This window comes from Accipiter gentilis, chromosome Z (genome assembly GCF_929443795.1).
Source record: "Accipiter gentilis chromosome Z, bAccGen1.1, whole genome shotgun sequence".
NCBI classification, from domain to species: Eukaryota; Metazoa; Chordata; class Aves; order Accipitriformes; family Accipitridae; genus Astur; species Astur gentilis.
In genome coordinates, this window is record NC_064919.1 from 51,325,376 (window position 1) to 51,339,009 (window position 13,634).

Consider the following 13,634-nt stretch of genomic DNA (forward strand, 5'->3'; position numbering starts at 1 on the left):
CTTATAAAGCAGAATTTGACAAGCTTTAGGGAAAGTCTTTTACGAGGCTGGTTGTGGAAGCTGGAATGTGGCTGCTAACGTGTTAAACAGCTAAGAGGGAAGTGCTTCTTAACAGTCCATTTAGATATTGATCTAATCATGGTCAAACAGCTAGAGAATTGGAAGTTCTGCCCTTGGCTATTGCTGTGTGGAGCAAGCCCAGCCGTGTTCCTTGCAGACTTGGCTGTAGAGCTTGGTGCTGGTGACTTCACAAAGGTTCCCCAAGTGACTGTCAAGGCTTTCATGCCCTGGTCAGAAGAGGCTTGAAAGCTGGACTGCAGAGCTCTGGTTGGGACACCACCACACCAGAGGAACCTGGGCATGCCGTCCCAGGAAAGGAGCCAGTCAGCTGGGATGTGTGGTGCAGTCTGTACCAGTCTTGTGTGCTCTGTCCCTGCTTTTGGAGGCTCCTAGGTCATCTTCTGACCTAACTGTCTTCCAGGACTGCTGCTGAAGAGTGGGGTGGTGGTTTGGTTTTGTTTTGTTTTGTTGGTTTTTTTTTTTTTTGGGGGGGGGGGTGTTGTGTTCTGCCAAATGTCTCCTATATCGCCTGTGCCTTTGCATGTAGTTCCATCGTTGAAGAAGTGCATCTGTCAGCTGTGCACCTGTGGGTATGTAAAAGAGGCTGGGGGAAGGAGCTTGGCGTAGTGGTTACTTGGCTGGCAGGCTGCACTGTTATTCAATGCTGTAAGTTGCATCTGACAAATTATAAATAAAGGTATCTTAGAGCATTTTTTAAAGCTTTATAACAGGAAGTATTTTTCCCCCATTCTGTCTCTTGAACCACGTGGTTCTTGTTTTTGTCATAGGAGTAAACAAATGGCAGGGAGGCTTCCCATTTTTCTCGTGTAGGTGGATGTGTGAGCTGACACAGGTAGGCTGCAGGAATAACCACAGAACCACAGACAAAATGCAAAGAGTAACTTTATTTTTGTTACCTTGTGAACTGGGGGATCCTCAAAGCAGCACCCCAGCAGCAGCACACAAGCAGGAATACAGGCATCGCGGAGCTCAGTCCTTGCTAGAGGATCTCTGAACCTGCTGGTTTTGCCTGTTTTTCAGGGATTTGTGCAGGCGTAGTTTACCACTGTGCTTTGTTCTTTTCCACAGCAGGGCAGGAATCGAACATGTACGATAGTTAGGGTGCCTCGGAGTCGTATCACAGGCCTATGTTATAATGGAAGTTCTACTTGTCAAGCACACAAGACTAAAGAATGATTAGTATGATATATGTGCTTTTCAACACCCTAGCGGCAAGTCACTTGGGTGTGTTGACAATCCTCCTCACCAATCTTCCATTATTTTTCCACAGTGGATTACATCTCTAAGGGGAGAGCTTTCCACTTTTTTAGCCACAAACTTGCTTTCGAATGGATATTACTGGCTTTAAATCTGTGTTTTAATGTAATACAAAATACTTCCTTTGTGAACATGTGAATTCTGGAAAAGATACAGGGGTAGAACTTTACAAATGGAAGAGAGCTGAAAATACCAGAATTCATTAGCCATTTTGTTAGTGTCCGTCTTGCAAATGCACATAAACTCTTTTCATGAAAGCAATGACTAGCTTTAGGCTCTTCAGCCTAACATCCGTTCTCCCATATTTGCAGGTTAAAAATAAAGTCATTTATTAGGGGGGAAAAAAAAATCATAGACCCATTCAGATTAAATGCCTTAATTTGTTTTAAAGGTGCTAAATAATTATGAAGAGAGTTTAAAAGTACAAAATTCCCACCAGAGTTTGTATCGGGCTGGTATGCATTGTTGGTATTTGTCGTGAGTAACAAGCACATGTACTCCAAAAAGAAAACCAATAGAAATGTTGATACCAAGCAGATTATAAAGTGTATTTTTGATGACTTTTATCAAACTCTTATTTGTAAGGTGACTCTGTTCCCTCCATTCCTCATTCTGTATGTATCATTCCTTTTTTTTTCTTCATCAGTATTTATGTTTGACTTTGGGAAATGTGTTATGGAGAGAAGTAACAGTGATTTGATTATTGTGTTAGAGGACTGTGCTATCAAGGACCTAAACGTGTAGCACGGAGATGTGGATTGAGAAGGATCCTCTGGTTCTAACCAAGTAATGTACTGAAGTATAGGTCTCTCTTTGAGGCTTGCAGTAATGTTTCAGATGCTGGATGAGCTAGTATGGTGGCTAGATGTAAGGATGTGGATAATACCTTGATCATGGCCTGTTTTAAGAAAAATTGAACAGGATTTTACGTTGCTGCTACATTGACAGTCCTGGACTAAGAAGTGGCAGCCAAGAATTTTGAGTTTCCTGTGAAGACCTGGCCTCAGATTGCGAGTGATAAATATAAAAGCAGAAATGATGTACCTGTGCACCTTAGGGATATTTATGGCTTGCATGTTAAGTGCAACACTATGGGTTTTGTGTTATAAGTAGTTTGTGGCAGATACTTAGGAAATTTTGGTTAGACATCATAATTGTGTTGTACTTTGGGATCAAATCCTCTTGTAGAGCAGTGATTTACTGATTAGTGAGGGGGAGTTGGGAGAACAGCAGGGTATTATCAGCAGTTACGAATACAACTTTGTATACAGTTTCTGTGACTTCTTTGAAATGGTACTTGCTGAAGAATACAGTATTCATAAAAGTACAGCATTAAGTGTCTAAGATACCTATCCTGAAATACCCTTCAGAAGTACTTGCCCATTAAGCTTGGGAAATTAATTTTCTCCTTAACTTCCTAATCAGAAGACTTCTCCGTTTAACTTCCTAAGAATAAGGGCTTTGGGCTTCTGAAGTTAGGTGAACTGGATTATCATTAGGTGAAGTACACAGTGCAAATACCTCACTTTCCTCTCCAGAAGAGAATATGCTGTAATTTAGTGCAATGCTGCAGGGCAGTCAGTATTTCATGGTTTAGATGTGCCCATCCTTACCAGGTGAATTCCAAAAGGACAGGTTTACAAACTATACTCCTTGGTCTTTTTTTTTCTACTTTGGAAGATTATACTAACTCTTCTTACCAAAGCATATACACATTGCTTATAAAGGTATGATGAAGTATCTGGAGTATCTTTGCTCCAAGTATAATATCAAGTGGTACAATGTTAGGTAGTAGCATATCAAATGATGTATAGCTATAACAAAATATAGATTGCTGTAACTTGCAGGATAACAGGTAACTTTGCAGTCTGCTCTGGATATGTTTTGAGTGTACTGAACATACTTCGGGCTATTTTTATTGAAAAGTGAAGCTAAATGACATACAATTGACTGTCAGTAGTTCACTGAGCATTGACAAATGCAAATACAGTTCTGTCAGTGGATTTCTGCAAATAATGGGAGAAATTATCTCAATTACAAGACTTAATGAACAGCAAGTCCCATTTGTTAGTTGTGTAACTGCTGCTTTTAGAATTGTTCATTGTGGCCAGTGGTGGCACTAGCCGAGAGAGAAGATTTCTGCTTTGTGCTAGCAATGACCATGAATAGAAAACTTATGTTTATTCTCCATAAAGGCAGAAAGATACAGTTTTAACATGTCATTATGCATTCTGTACGGTCTATAATGGTGTGGATTGAGAAAAGACTATCATCAGCTGCGAGAGGCAGAAGAAGTAGAGGCTATGAAATATGTAATTTTTGAAATTAAGATGACCTGTTCCATTATAACTTTGAGATGTTAGGGAGAGACTCTTCTGACCTAGCTGGTCTAGCTAACACACTACAAGCAACAGTGACCAGGCCACCAGCCTATGGGTCCCGTGTGAGAGCCACAAATTTTGTAATTCCAGGATGCTCAATACTCAGTAATTCTCAGTATGGATGTTTACCACACAAGTGCTAACTGGTAAGTGACATTTATGGATCTGTGAGTACATATGAATGTATGGAGGGATACAGAAATACATGTATTGTCATTCCTTATGGGGCAAATTCACACCAAGTTTCTTTCATTCGTGGGTGGTGTTTGTGTGAGGTGATGGACAGAGGCATGAGGTTAAGATTTCCAGTGTATTGGCAGCAATGCAAACTGGCTTTTTGTAGCAGCAGCTATACGGTGAGAAGGTGTTTGCGATAACTGGCGAGTTCGTAGCCATGTTTTCTTGCTTTCCTTTCCACAAACTGTTGGAATAAATTCTTAAATAAGAATGTGTGAAGGCAAAAGCAACTGCAGGCAAGGGTTACTTCTTTTCTTGCTCCTGCGTCTTGTGCACAACCAATTTATGCAGAAGGAAGTAATGCTGAACCTTTAGTAATTCCATAAGCACACAGCTGAGGCTCTTGTAATGCCTTGCACAAGGGATGAGCAGTCTTCCACAGTGTCATGGGGACAACTGAATAGAAGGAAGCGGATTTTTGTGGTATATTTGAGAGATACGTCAAAGTCATCATATGCTTTTTGCCTAGTAACTTGCAGCTTTCATTGTTTTGCATGTAGGAGTGTATATTAATCTTCAGTATAACTACAGAGAAGTTTCTCAGAGCTGAACTGGTAAATGATCTAAGGTAACTTTATAGCTACTCATTAAACTTCTTTTTTTTTGTAGAGGGTATTTGGAGAAGATGGGATGACTAGGGACTTAAAAGGATGCGAGTGCTCCAGTCTGAGTTCAGCCACGGGGTCCTTCAGCGAGCCTGAATTACACCCATGGCTTGATAGTTCTGGTTTGGTCCTCTGTGTTGCATCATTTGGAAAAACTTTGGCAGAAATAAGTCTGTTGGTAGCTATGGCAGAACTTTGAATGAGAGCTCTATCTTACATTCTGCAGTGCTTAACAACCTCAACTGGGCTAACTTGTCAAGTGTGGCACCATTTGGGGGTAGCTCTTCCATATGAGTACTTTTCCGACCATCCTGCCTGGTGCTGCCTATCTACACTCCAGAGTATGTGGAGCTGTTCAGGTGTGTCTGATGGACCGTGTGTGGGCTTACAGCTGGGGAACAATGTTTAATTGGCATAAAGCACAACTGCAGAGTTTGCGTATCTTTCTGTCTCTATTCTGGGCATTTTAACAGTTCTAAATTGTATATCGCATCAGATGGTGTTTCTCTGTGACATTGACAGTCATTTCTGATACATTTACATGTAGGCAGAGTCATCCCAAGAGGTGGATCTAGTCCATCATCACTCATTTGTGTACTTTCTGGCAGCTTGACTTATCTCTTCCAGCTGCATGCATTTTAGTATGCACTTCAGAATACTGGTCAGGGAAAGCTGCAAGAAGCTCTTTCATGGTTAGCATAAAGTACTACAGAAGCCAGGGGCTTGTGTTCGGGTCTGGACATCTTTAGTTGCTTAAGGAGTTTATTTACACAGGTGGGTTTTTTTTTTTTTTGTTTTGGGGTTTTGTTTTGTTTTTTTTTGTTTTGGGTTTTTGGGTTTTTTAAATGTAATTGAGCAGTGACAAATACAAGTAGAAACAGTCCTTGTCCCAAGAGGCTTTCTGACCAAAAGACAAAAATCTAGCTGAGAAGCCTAATTAGAGATGTGGAAGATGGATGTTATTAACCAAAATAGGACTGGTGGTGTGTATGCTGTATCTGCTGTAGAAAACATGTATGAAAAGAAATGGAGAATAGGACACAACTGGCACCTGTTGGAAGTCAAGGAGGTGGCAAGTAATTTAGCTTGTGGGAAAGACAGGAAGTAAGATGTCTGCTGCTAATGTGGTTCATCAGAATATAAGAGAAAACATTATGTGTATGCAGAAATAGTGCTGCACAGATCATGAGAGAGCATGATATAAATGGTGTGAGAAATGTCTGACGTTCTTGTCCAAGGAACAGGTTTACCATAGCTATTCTGCTTCCCTCTTACACAGTGCTCGTTTTGCATTCCATGCTGTCCTACAGGGTGGAAGCTGTGTTTGAATCTCAGGCAGTTCATGGCGATGGAAAGACCAAATGACCAAACCAAGATTCTTGACAGTAATTTTTATCGAAGATGCTTGATCTGAATTTTGCACTACATACCATCTTAGAGAAAGGTTCACTCGGTATGGGACTCACCAATGTTGTCTGTATTCCTAACACCCAGGGTTCTGACACCCAATAGTCCTATCTTTGAATTTTTGGGCAGTTCTTTTATTTCATGTGATTGGGGCCAAAATTTTTGTCAGTGGCTGATTACCATTTTAAAAGATCAGCTATTTTGTAAGAAACTGTTGGGAGCATAGGCTTAGGCAGTTCTTAAAAGCTTCCTCCATCTTGTAACAAAGGAATTTTGTTAATTAGCAAGGGTAGTGTTAAAAAAAAAAGTCTGAACAGACTGAACACATACTTGTCTAACTATGCAAAATATGTAATCATCTAGGGTGAAAATTCCGGTTCTTTTAACAAGCTATTTGTAACAAACTTCTTTCAACAATGAATGCCAGGTGCAGCTATACTGTGAGTATTTTTTTTCACCTGATGCTTTTTTGTACCAATTCTGGACACTTGCGTGCATCTTTTCACTGATGGAGATGGTGATGTCATGCTGCTGAGTGATGTCATCTCCCAGTGCAAGGGGAGCTTTGCATTTTACTCCGGGCAATTTTTGTTTGGAAAGCGAGTTGGCCACTGGAGTGTGACTTTCCAAGTCTTTTTTTTTTTTTTTTTTTTTTTTTTTTAATAAATTGGGTCTGTTAACATTGTAGCATGTTGCGCTGCTCATCTCCATCTTGAGATCCTCAAGTCCGTCTCTGAAGATGTTTGACAAGGGATTTTGTTATTGCCTGTTGTAGTTCTTGTGAAGATTTCTCAGTGGTAAAGTGAAATAAAACACTTAGGTGCTGAGTGGCTGCAGTGACAACTTATTTCAGTGGGAGTTACTAAGATTGTTTTGCCTCAGAACTGGTTTAAGAACTTGAAAGAGTGTCTGTCAGAAGGGTCCCATCTTCAAAACACAGCTTTTGTATATGAAGTGCATCACTATGGAAAGCACTGAAACTTCAGTAAGTTCACTAGGAGAGCGGAAATATAATAGGAGACTTCCACAGTTTGACATCTCCAGGCTGAGATGGGAAGTCCTACACAGCTCTTCCAGGTACACGTTTCTTTTCAGCAGTTTGTGATGCAATTTTCACAGGGTTCATTTCCACACAGACCAAACTTTGCAAAACTCAGGAAAAACTGAGCAAGAACTGACTGAAATTCTTTCCATAGAGCTCTGTTTCTTTTATTAGTTTTAATGAAATTCTGGCTTTCAGTCTAAACCAAATTTAAAAAAACTGAGTGGAACTTCTTTTAGCAGATACTAAAGATGCTTAAGGCTTCATAATTTTTGCTGTATTGGAAATAGCTTGTTAACAAACTGGCAAATGCATGTCTAGGAAGAGCTTTTGTAAAGGCCAGAGTTGGACTCAATTCAAGTAAAACAGTTCTTGCAACCCTAACAGAAAATTTTCTTTGTTCCTACAGAAGAAGCAAATTGATTCTAAAAATAAACATGTAAATGTCAAGCCTGTGCTAAATAAATTCTTTGATTTCAGTTCTGTCAGTCCTGACAGTGACTGGCAATTTCCTACCTATTACTTTCCCACACTGCTACCTATTACAATTACCTATTACCAATTCAATCCATTGTTCCTTTGTGTGAGTGAAGAACAATAGAATTAAACCCCTATTCTAGACATCACAGTCAGCATTGCAAGAACAGAGGTCCTTTGTTTTATCAAGACAAATTTTTTAACCCTTCTTTTCCTGTTCCCTTCTCTTTCCATGAAGAATCAATAGGAAATGTGGATTTTTTTAATAAGATACTTTCAGATGGGGAAAGGTAGCATTTGGACTGATCTCATATCCAAAATGCAGGAAGAGATCATGGCATCAGGTCATTAGATAGCATTACTGCATTAGGTCTACAGTACTGGTGTAAGTTGATGTATCTCCACTGGCTATATGCTGTTGACTCTGGTATTCAGTCTATATAATGTTTAAATGATTGTATGGTGTGAGTGGGGAGTCAAAAGCAAGGTTTAGAAGTATTCTGTAGATTCCTGTGATATTCCTGAACACAGGAAATGTTTTAACGTATACTTCATATTAAGTAGTCAAAGGAGAGGCTTCAAAGGAAAAAAAAAAAACAAAAGCCAAATCTTTTCCATGTACTTAACTCTCACTGGGCCCATGCAGAATGGGTCTCGTCCTTTTAAGAAACACCTTCCTTCAGCTTAAAGACTGTAAAGAGTAGTTGATTCTTCATGGTGTTGGGAAAGATATGGTATTACTCTTCTGGCCTTGGCTTGAAGAAGGAAAAAATTGGGTGGGATTGGGCCAGTGAAGAGTAGCTACAGCTCCCATTTAAACTGGTGGGAGATACAGACACTAAGCACTACTTAAAAACTCAGACCTGGAGTGCTCAGAGTCCTTGTCTTCAGTACAGTACACAATTTATTTCAAAAAGGCATAAACCCAGCAAAAGCACGTGTAACTTCCCAGTCCTGCTTAACTCATGTTTTTGTATAAATATAATAAAAAAGTGCTGTAAAAGGAATTAATCTGTAGAAGAAAGAAGTCACTGTGGAGGATGGGGGCATAGATACTGTCTATATTTTTCTTTGGTGGTGGTGTGGCAAGGGTTGTTTTGAATTACTTCTTACCTGCTTCTGTGGATGGGATACCATCCTGTCACTGGGCACCACTAAGAAGAGCTTCACTCCCTCTATGCCTAGCCCCACGAGGTATTTATACATCTGGACAAGATCTCTCTGGGCCTTCTCTCCTCCAAGCTTTCTCAGTCTCTCCTTGTAAGAGAGATGTTCCAGTCCTTTAATGTCTTTGTGGCCCCTTGCTCCAGTATGTCCATGTCTCATACTGGGGAGTCCAGACCTGGACACAGCATTCAGATGCCTCTTCCTCAGTGTGGAGTAGAGGAGGTACCGCTTCCCTTGCCAATGCTCCCTTCAATGCAATCCAGAGTGCTGCTGGCCTTTACCGCAAGGGCATGTTGCTGGCTCTTGGTCAACTTGGCTCCCAGGACCACCACAAACTGCTCTCCAGCTGCTTGGACACCAGACTGTCTGCTGCCTGGGGTTATTCCTTTCCAAATGCAGAACTTTGCATTTCCCTTTGTTGAATTTTGTGATGTTCCCATTGCCCCATTTCTTCAACCTGTTGAGGTCCCTCTGAATGGCAACGCGCACAGTGGGTCTACCACCTGCTTCTTCCAGTTTTGTATCATTTGCAAACCTGCTGGTGGTGCCATCTGCCCCATTATCCGGGTCATTCATAAAGATATTTAATAACATTTACCCCATTATCCAGCCCTGGGGCACACCACTGGCGACTGGCTTCTGGCTGGACTTTGTGCCACTGATCACAACCCTCTGAATCCAGGGGCTCATGCATTATTTAGTCCACCTCACTGTCTGCGTCTCTAGCCCATACTTCCATCAGTTTGTTGATGAGGATGTTATGGGAGACAGTGTCAAAAGCCTCACCAAAGTCAAGATAAGCAACATGTACTTTTCTCCCCTCATCTACCAAGCTGGTCTTCTCATTGTAGAGGGCCTTTCAGTTTGGCTTAAGAATGATATCCCCGTCGTAAATCCATGTTGACGACTCCAAATGACCTCCTCCAGCCCTTTTGATGCCAGTGTTTGGAGTTGGTTTTCCAGGATTATTTGCTCTGTCATCTTCCAGGGACTAAGGCTGACTGGCCTGTAGTTCCCCAGACCCTTCTTCTTGCCTTTCTTGAAGACAGGAGTGACATTTACTTCCTCCCAGCCCTAAGGAACCTCCCCCCAACTGTCATAACCTTTCAGTGATAAAGAGAATGGCCTCACAGTGACATGGGCCAACTCCCTCAGTGCTCGTGGGTGCTCCATGGACCTGAGTATGCTGTTTCTGTTTCCTAACCTGCTCCTCCTCCACCAAGGGTAAGTCTGCCTTGTCCCACACTTTCCTACTGGTCTCAGGGACCTGGGATTGCTGAAACCTGGTCACACCAGTAAAGGCCAGGGCTGACACTAAGATTCAGAGGTCACGCCCTCACTCTTCAATATAATTAGGTGCTTAGGGAGCATGAACAGCTGGTTCTTGCAAATCAAAGCTGTTGAACCTGAAGAAAAAGGCAAACCATTGGTGTGAGCCAAGAATGATTTCCTGGGGCTTGGCCAGCTGGGCTGGCTTTTTCAGGAAGATTTTCTGCAGTAGGAGGAACAATCTCTGTGGTAATGCTGGTCAGGAGAGTAAGCTTTACTCAGTGCTTGTCTGTAAGGCCTCTCCCTGCTGCTTAGCAAGTTTAGATTTGGAAATCAGTATTAATCATCAGTTAATATTTCTTGCAACCACTGTTTCTCAAATAGTGGGGAGTGTTAATGGTTAGAAAAGCCTGACTTCATCGAGGACTTACAGTTTAATGCTTTGGCGGATTTTTCTTTCATTATTGCATAGGTAGGAGTGCAAAATCAACCTTTTTTACACATTATTGCAAAATTTCTATTAACTGAATTGTAATGCAAGTGGATTGAGAAGGGAGTTTTTGTGAAACCAGATGTTCTGGTGTTACTTGTTTCAGAGGTATTAACATGGCATTGTAGGAGCATAAAATGCTGGAACATCAAATAAAACATTAAAACCTTAAACTATTAAAAAGGCAAAATTTGAAGACAGGTTAACAGGAAAGCACATCTAAAAATCAACCCAATTTCATGGATTATTTCCATCAGTACCTTCTGATGAAAAACAGCTGTCCAAAATGACTGTCTCTTTCTATTACAACTTTGGGTCGTTGTTACGATGGCACAAATAGTTGCCCTTGGCAGGGTTTTGAAGATAGCTACTGGTAGAGATGTTGGGTTTCTGAAGTCAGCTGGGAACTTGTGACCTTCAATCCATTTTCAGTTTTCTTCCTAGAGTCTTTGCTTTTCAGGCTGTGGGGAAGCTTATTTTTGAGTGCACCAGGAGGTCTGTATTTCCTGTTCCCTAAGGAAAGGAATGACTGTACTGCATATGAGTACTGTATTTTTTATTTATTTATTTATTTTTTTTTAGCTTTGTGAAGCATTCTGCAAACTGTGCATCTGACTTTTTGTTACTTGGTATGCCAGAGTAATTTGCAGACCTGCATGTTCATGTTGTACCCCTAGCAAAGTCTGACACTCAGTTGAACTATGGCAGCATTGCCTTCCAAGTAATCTTACTGTGATCATGTTTATCTAAATGTTTGAATTAGTGGCTTTCCCAATAATATTTTTTATGTGAGTCAGCCTCCGTTCATCAAGAGCTAGTTATGGTTGGATTAAATGGACTATAGGATCGCAAATTGCTGTCATCTTTCTGCGGGGTATTATAAACATCAACATTAATACCAAAGTGGACTGAAGATAATTTTCTCATCTGTGTTTCTTATGCTCACCATTAGTTTGGACACATTGCGGTGAAGGATTTGCAGCTCTTCTCTGCAAATATGGGAAGAAATTACTTGGGCATGTGAATCCTATATCTCCCCTTGGAACCATCATGTGCTGGTTTCTCATGTCCTGGGTTGTGTCACTCTGTGAGGAACATTTCCCAGCTATGCATGCCTAGTGCAAAGAACAGGCGGGAGTCCAGACTAACTGGTAGAAGAAGTGAGTGGGGTGGCATCTGTTTTATACTCTCGCATTTCTGGCTTGGTTAACATAACCTTGTTTTGCCCGTTTAGTCTCAAATTCTGCCTTTCCTGACTTTATTTGTGCATTGTCTCTCCTATTTACAGAGCCTACAAATAGATTGCTTCTGAAGTATATTTTATTGTTGTTGGACTGGTGTATTTTTCCAAGTAAAATCATAGCTACTACTTAACGCTGAAGCCACTTTGTTCCTCTCACAGTCACTATCCAGATTATTGCAGGTGTGGTAAAGCGTCCGTGAAAGGGGATTTGTGGAACGGTTCCTTACTCCTGTGAGATCACTAACCTGATTGTTTTCTTTCTACGTAATATTACTGCACAGGTAATAGCTCATTGCCTTACTGTGAGATAAAAGCCCAGGATAATGGGAGCAAGCCAGAATTGATTGTATTTGCGGTCGTTTAATGTCCTGAACTTTTCACCAGAAGATGGCAGCAGGCCGATGTTAGTCACCAATACTTCTGCTTAGTGTTGGATAAATGTGAGATAACTGTGCTCCATACTTTGAACGGAATCGTTTACCACAGCTCACAGTGAGAAAGCAGGCGTTGCAAGGCATTGCATGTCAAGCAGTTTTGTGGCTTGGTAGGTCTGGTTGGCTGCTCGCCTGCAAGTCCTCTGCAAGTCCTGGCCATTGTTCAGTGGTGTACTTTCCTCTGACAGTCTTTCAAGAGCATTTGTTTTGGAAGAAAAATCGAAGCAGGTAGAGCTGTTGCTTAAAGGAGTTTGCATTTGTTACATATTGCCTTTCAGTTCAGGCAAATGTTTCATTCTGTTCCTAGAATTACTTTTCCTGCCAACAAACTTCAGTTAAATGTGAATGCACGTTTTCTGTGACAGAGGCAGCAAAAGCAGAGAAGGACTGGAACTGATGCTGCACAATGCAGAAAGAATTCTTGTTTTCAGTGAAAAGCCTATGTAAATATTGACCAAAAAATGTGGAGTTCAGCAGCTCTTGCAGATGTTCTGTGGTATCTTTAATGGAAAATAAGCTGTGTTATCCAGAGAAACAAAGATGGTTTTTACCCTATAGCCATAAATTAATCTTTGCCATAGTAAATGTTTAGCATGTTAACAAGCACAAAATGTCAGTGCTAGATACGTTTATGAATTTTCTATTTTCAGTGCATTCAAATATTGCAGAGTAACTTCACCAGTAGCAAAAACCTCTTTCTGAAGAATGTAAGGAGAGGAAAATGCAGGTGTTTTCTTTGATGAGAGGGAAAACAAATCCAGCCAGTGTGATCCATTCCACTATGGCTTGATAAAACTTAATGTTAAACCTCCAGATTTCCCCATGTGACTGAGGCTCAGCTCCCTTGAGGTGTTCAATATGGGCAGACAAACAAGAAGAGATTACCTGGCCTAAGGTCACTTGGGCTTGCCCAGGCCTGGTTGTCAGCTCACAGAGACAAACTACAGACTGAGTCCAAGATGGGGCAGTCCAAATATTGTGTGCTATTGCCACTTATTTCCACGTGCTGGTTCCTTATCCATATCCGTAACCGTGATGTGCCTGCAGCTGTTTTTAATGACCTGTTTACAGCAAAACTTGGCAACAGTTCCAAAACAAACAAGGAAAAGTAAAAGATCCGGAATCTTTCAAACTGTGGCTCTCAAGTGAGTCTTTACGTGTGGAAATTTTGGTGTTTGATTGTGTAAGTTAAACTTACACCATACTCCACATCAGCAACAGGGCTGGACTGATCTGCTACAGGCAACGGTAACTCCAGTGTTTCCTTGCCTTTGAATGCTTCATTTTGCACCTTTGGTTCCATTCACTGTTAAAATATCTAAGTATTATGTGTAGTGTTTGAGAGGAATATTACATCAGAAAACTTCAAACTCCACACTTTGAGAGCAGCCTTTCCAGGCATATTTATGGAAAAGTAATCACAAGGTCATTACCAAAACAGTTCTTTCAATATGCAAGATGGCAGAAGTTCATTCATTTGTGACATTTGGTTAGCTTAAGGTTTGCACTTGCATTCCCAGTAAACACCACTGGTCGGGCTTTCA

General features: G+C 41.0%; 1 protein-coding gene across 1 annotated transcript in view; it reads left to right on the top strand.

Moving 5' to 3' along the window:
* Positions 1-573: 573 nt before the first annotated feature.
* Positions 574-13,634, top strand: part of SAXO1 (stabilizer of axonemal microtubules 1) — a 38,604-nt gene continuing 25,543 nt past the window's right edge. Inside the window, exon 1 of the mRNA XM_049794318.1 lies at positions 574-650. Within this exon, the coding sequence (XP_049650275.1) occupies positions 574-650 (77 nt within the window). The remainder of the gene's footprint in view (positions 651-13,634) is intronic.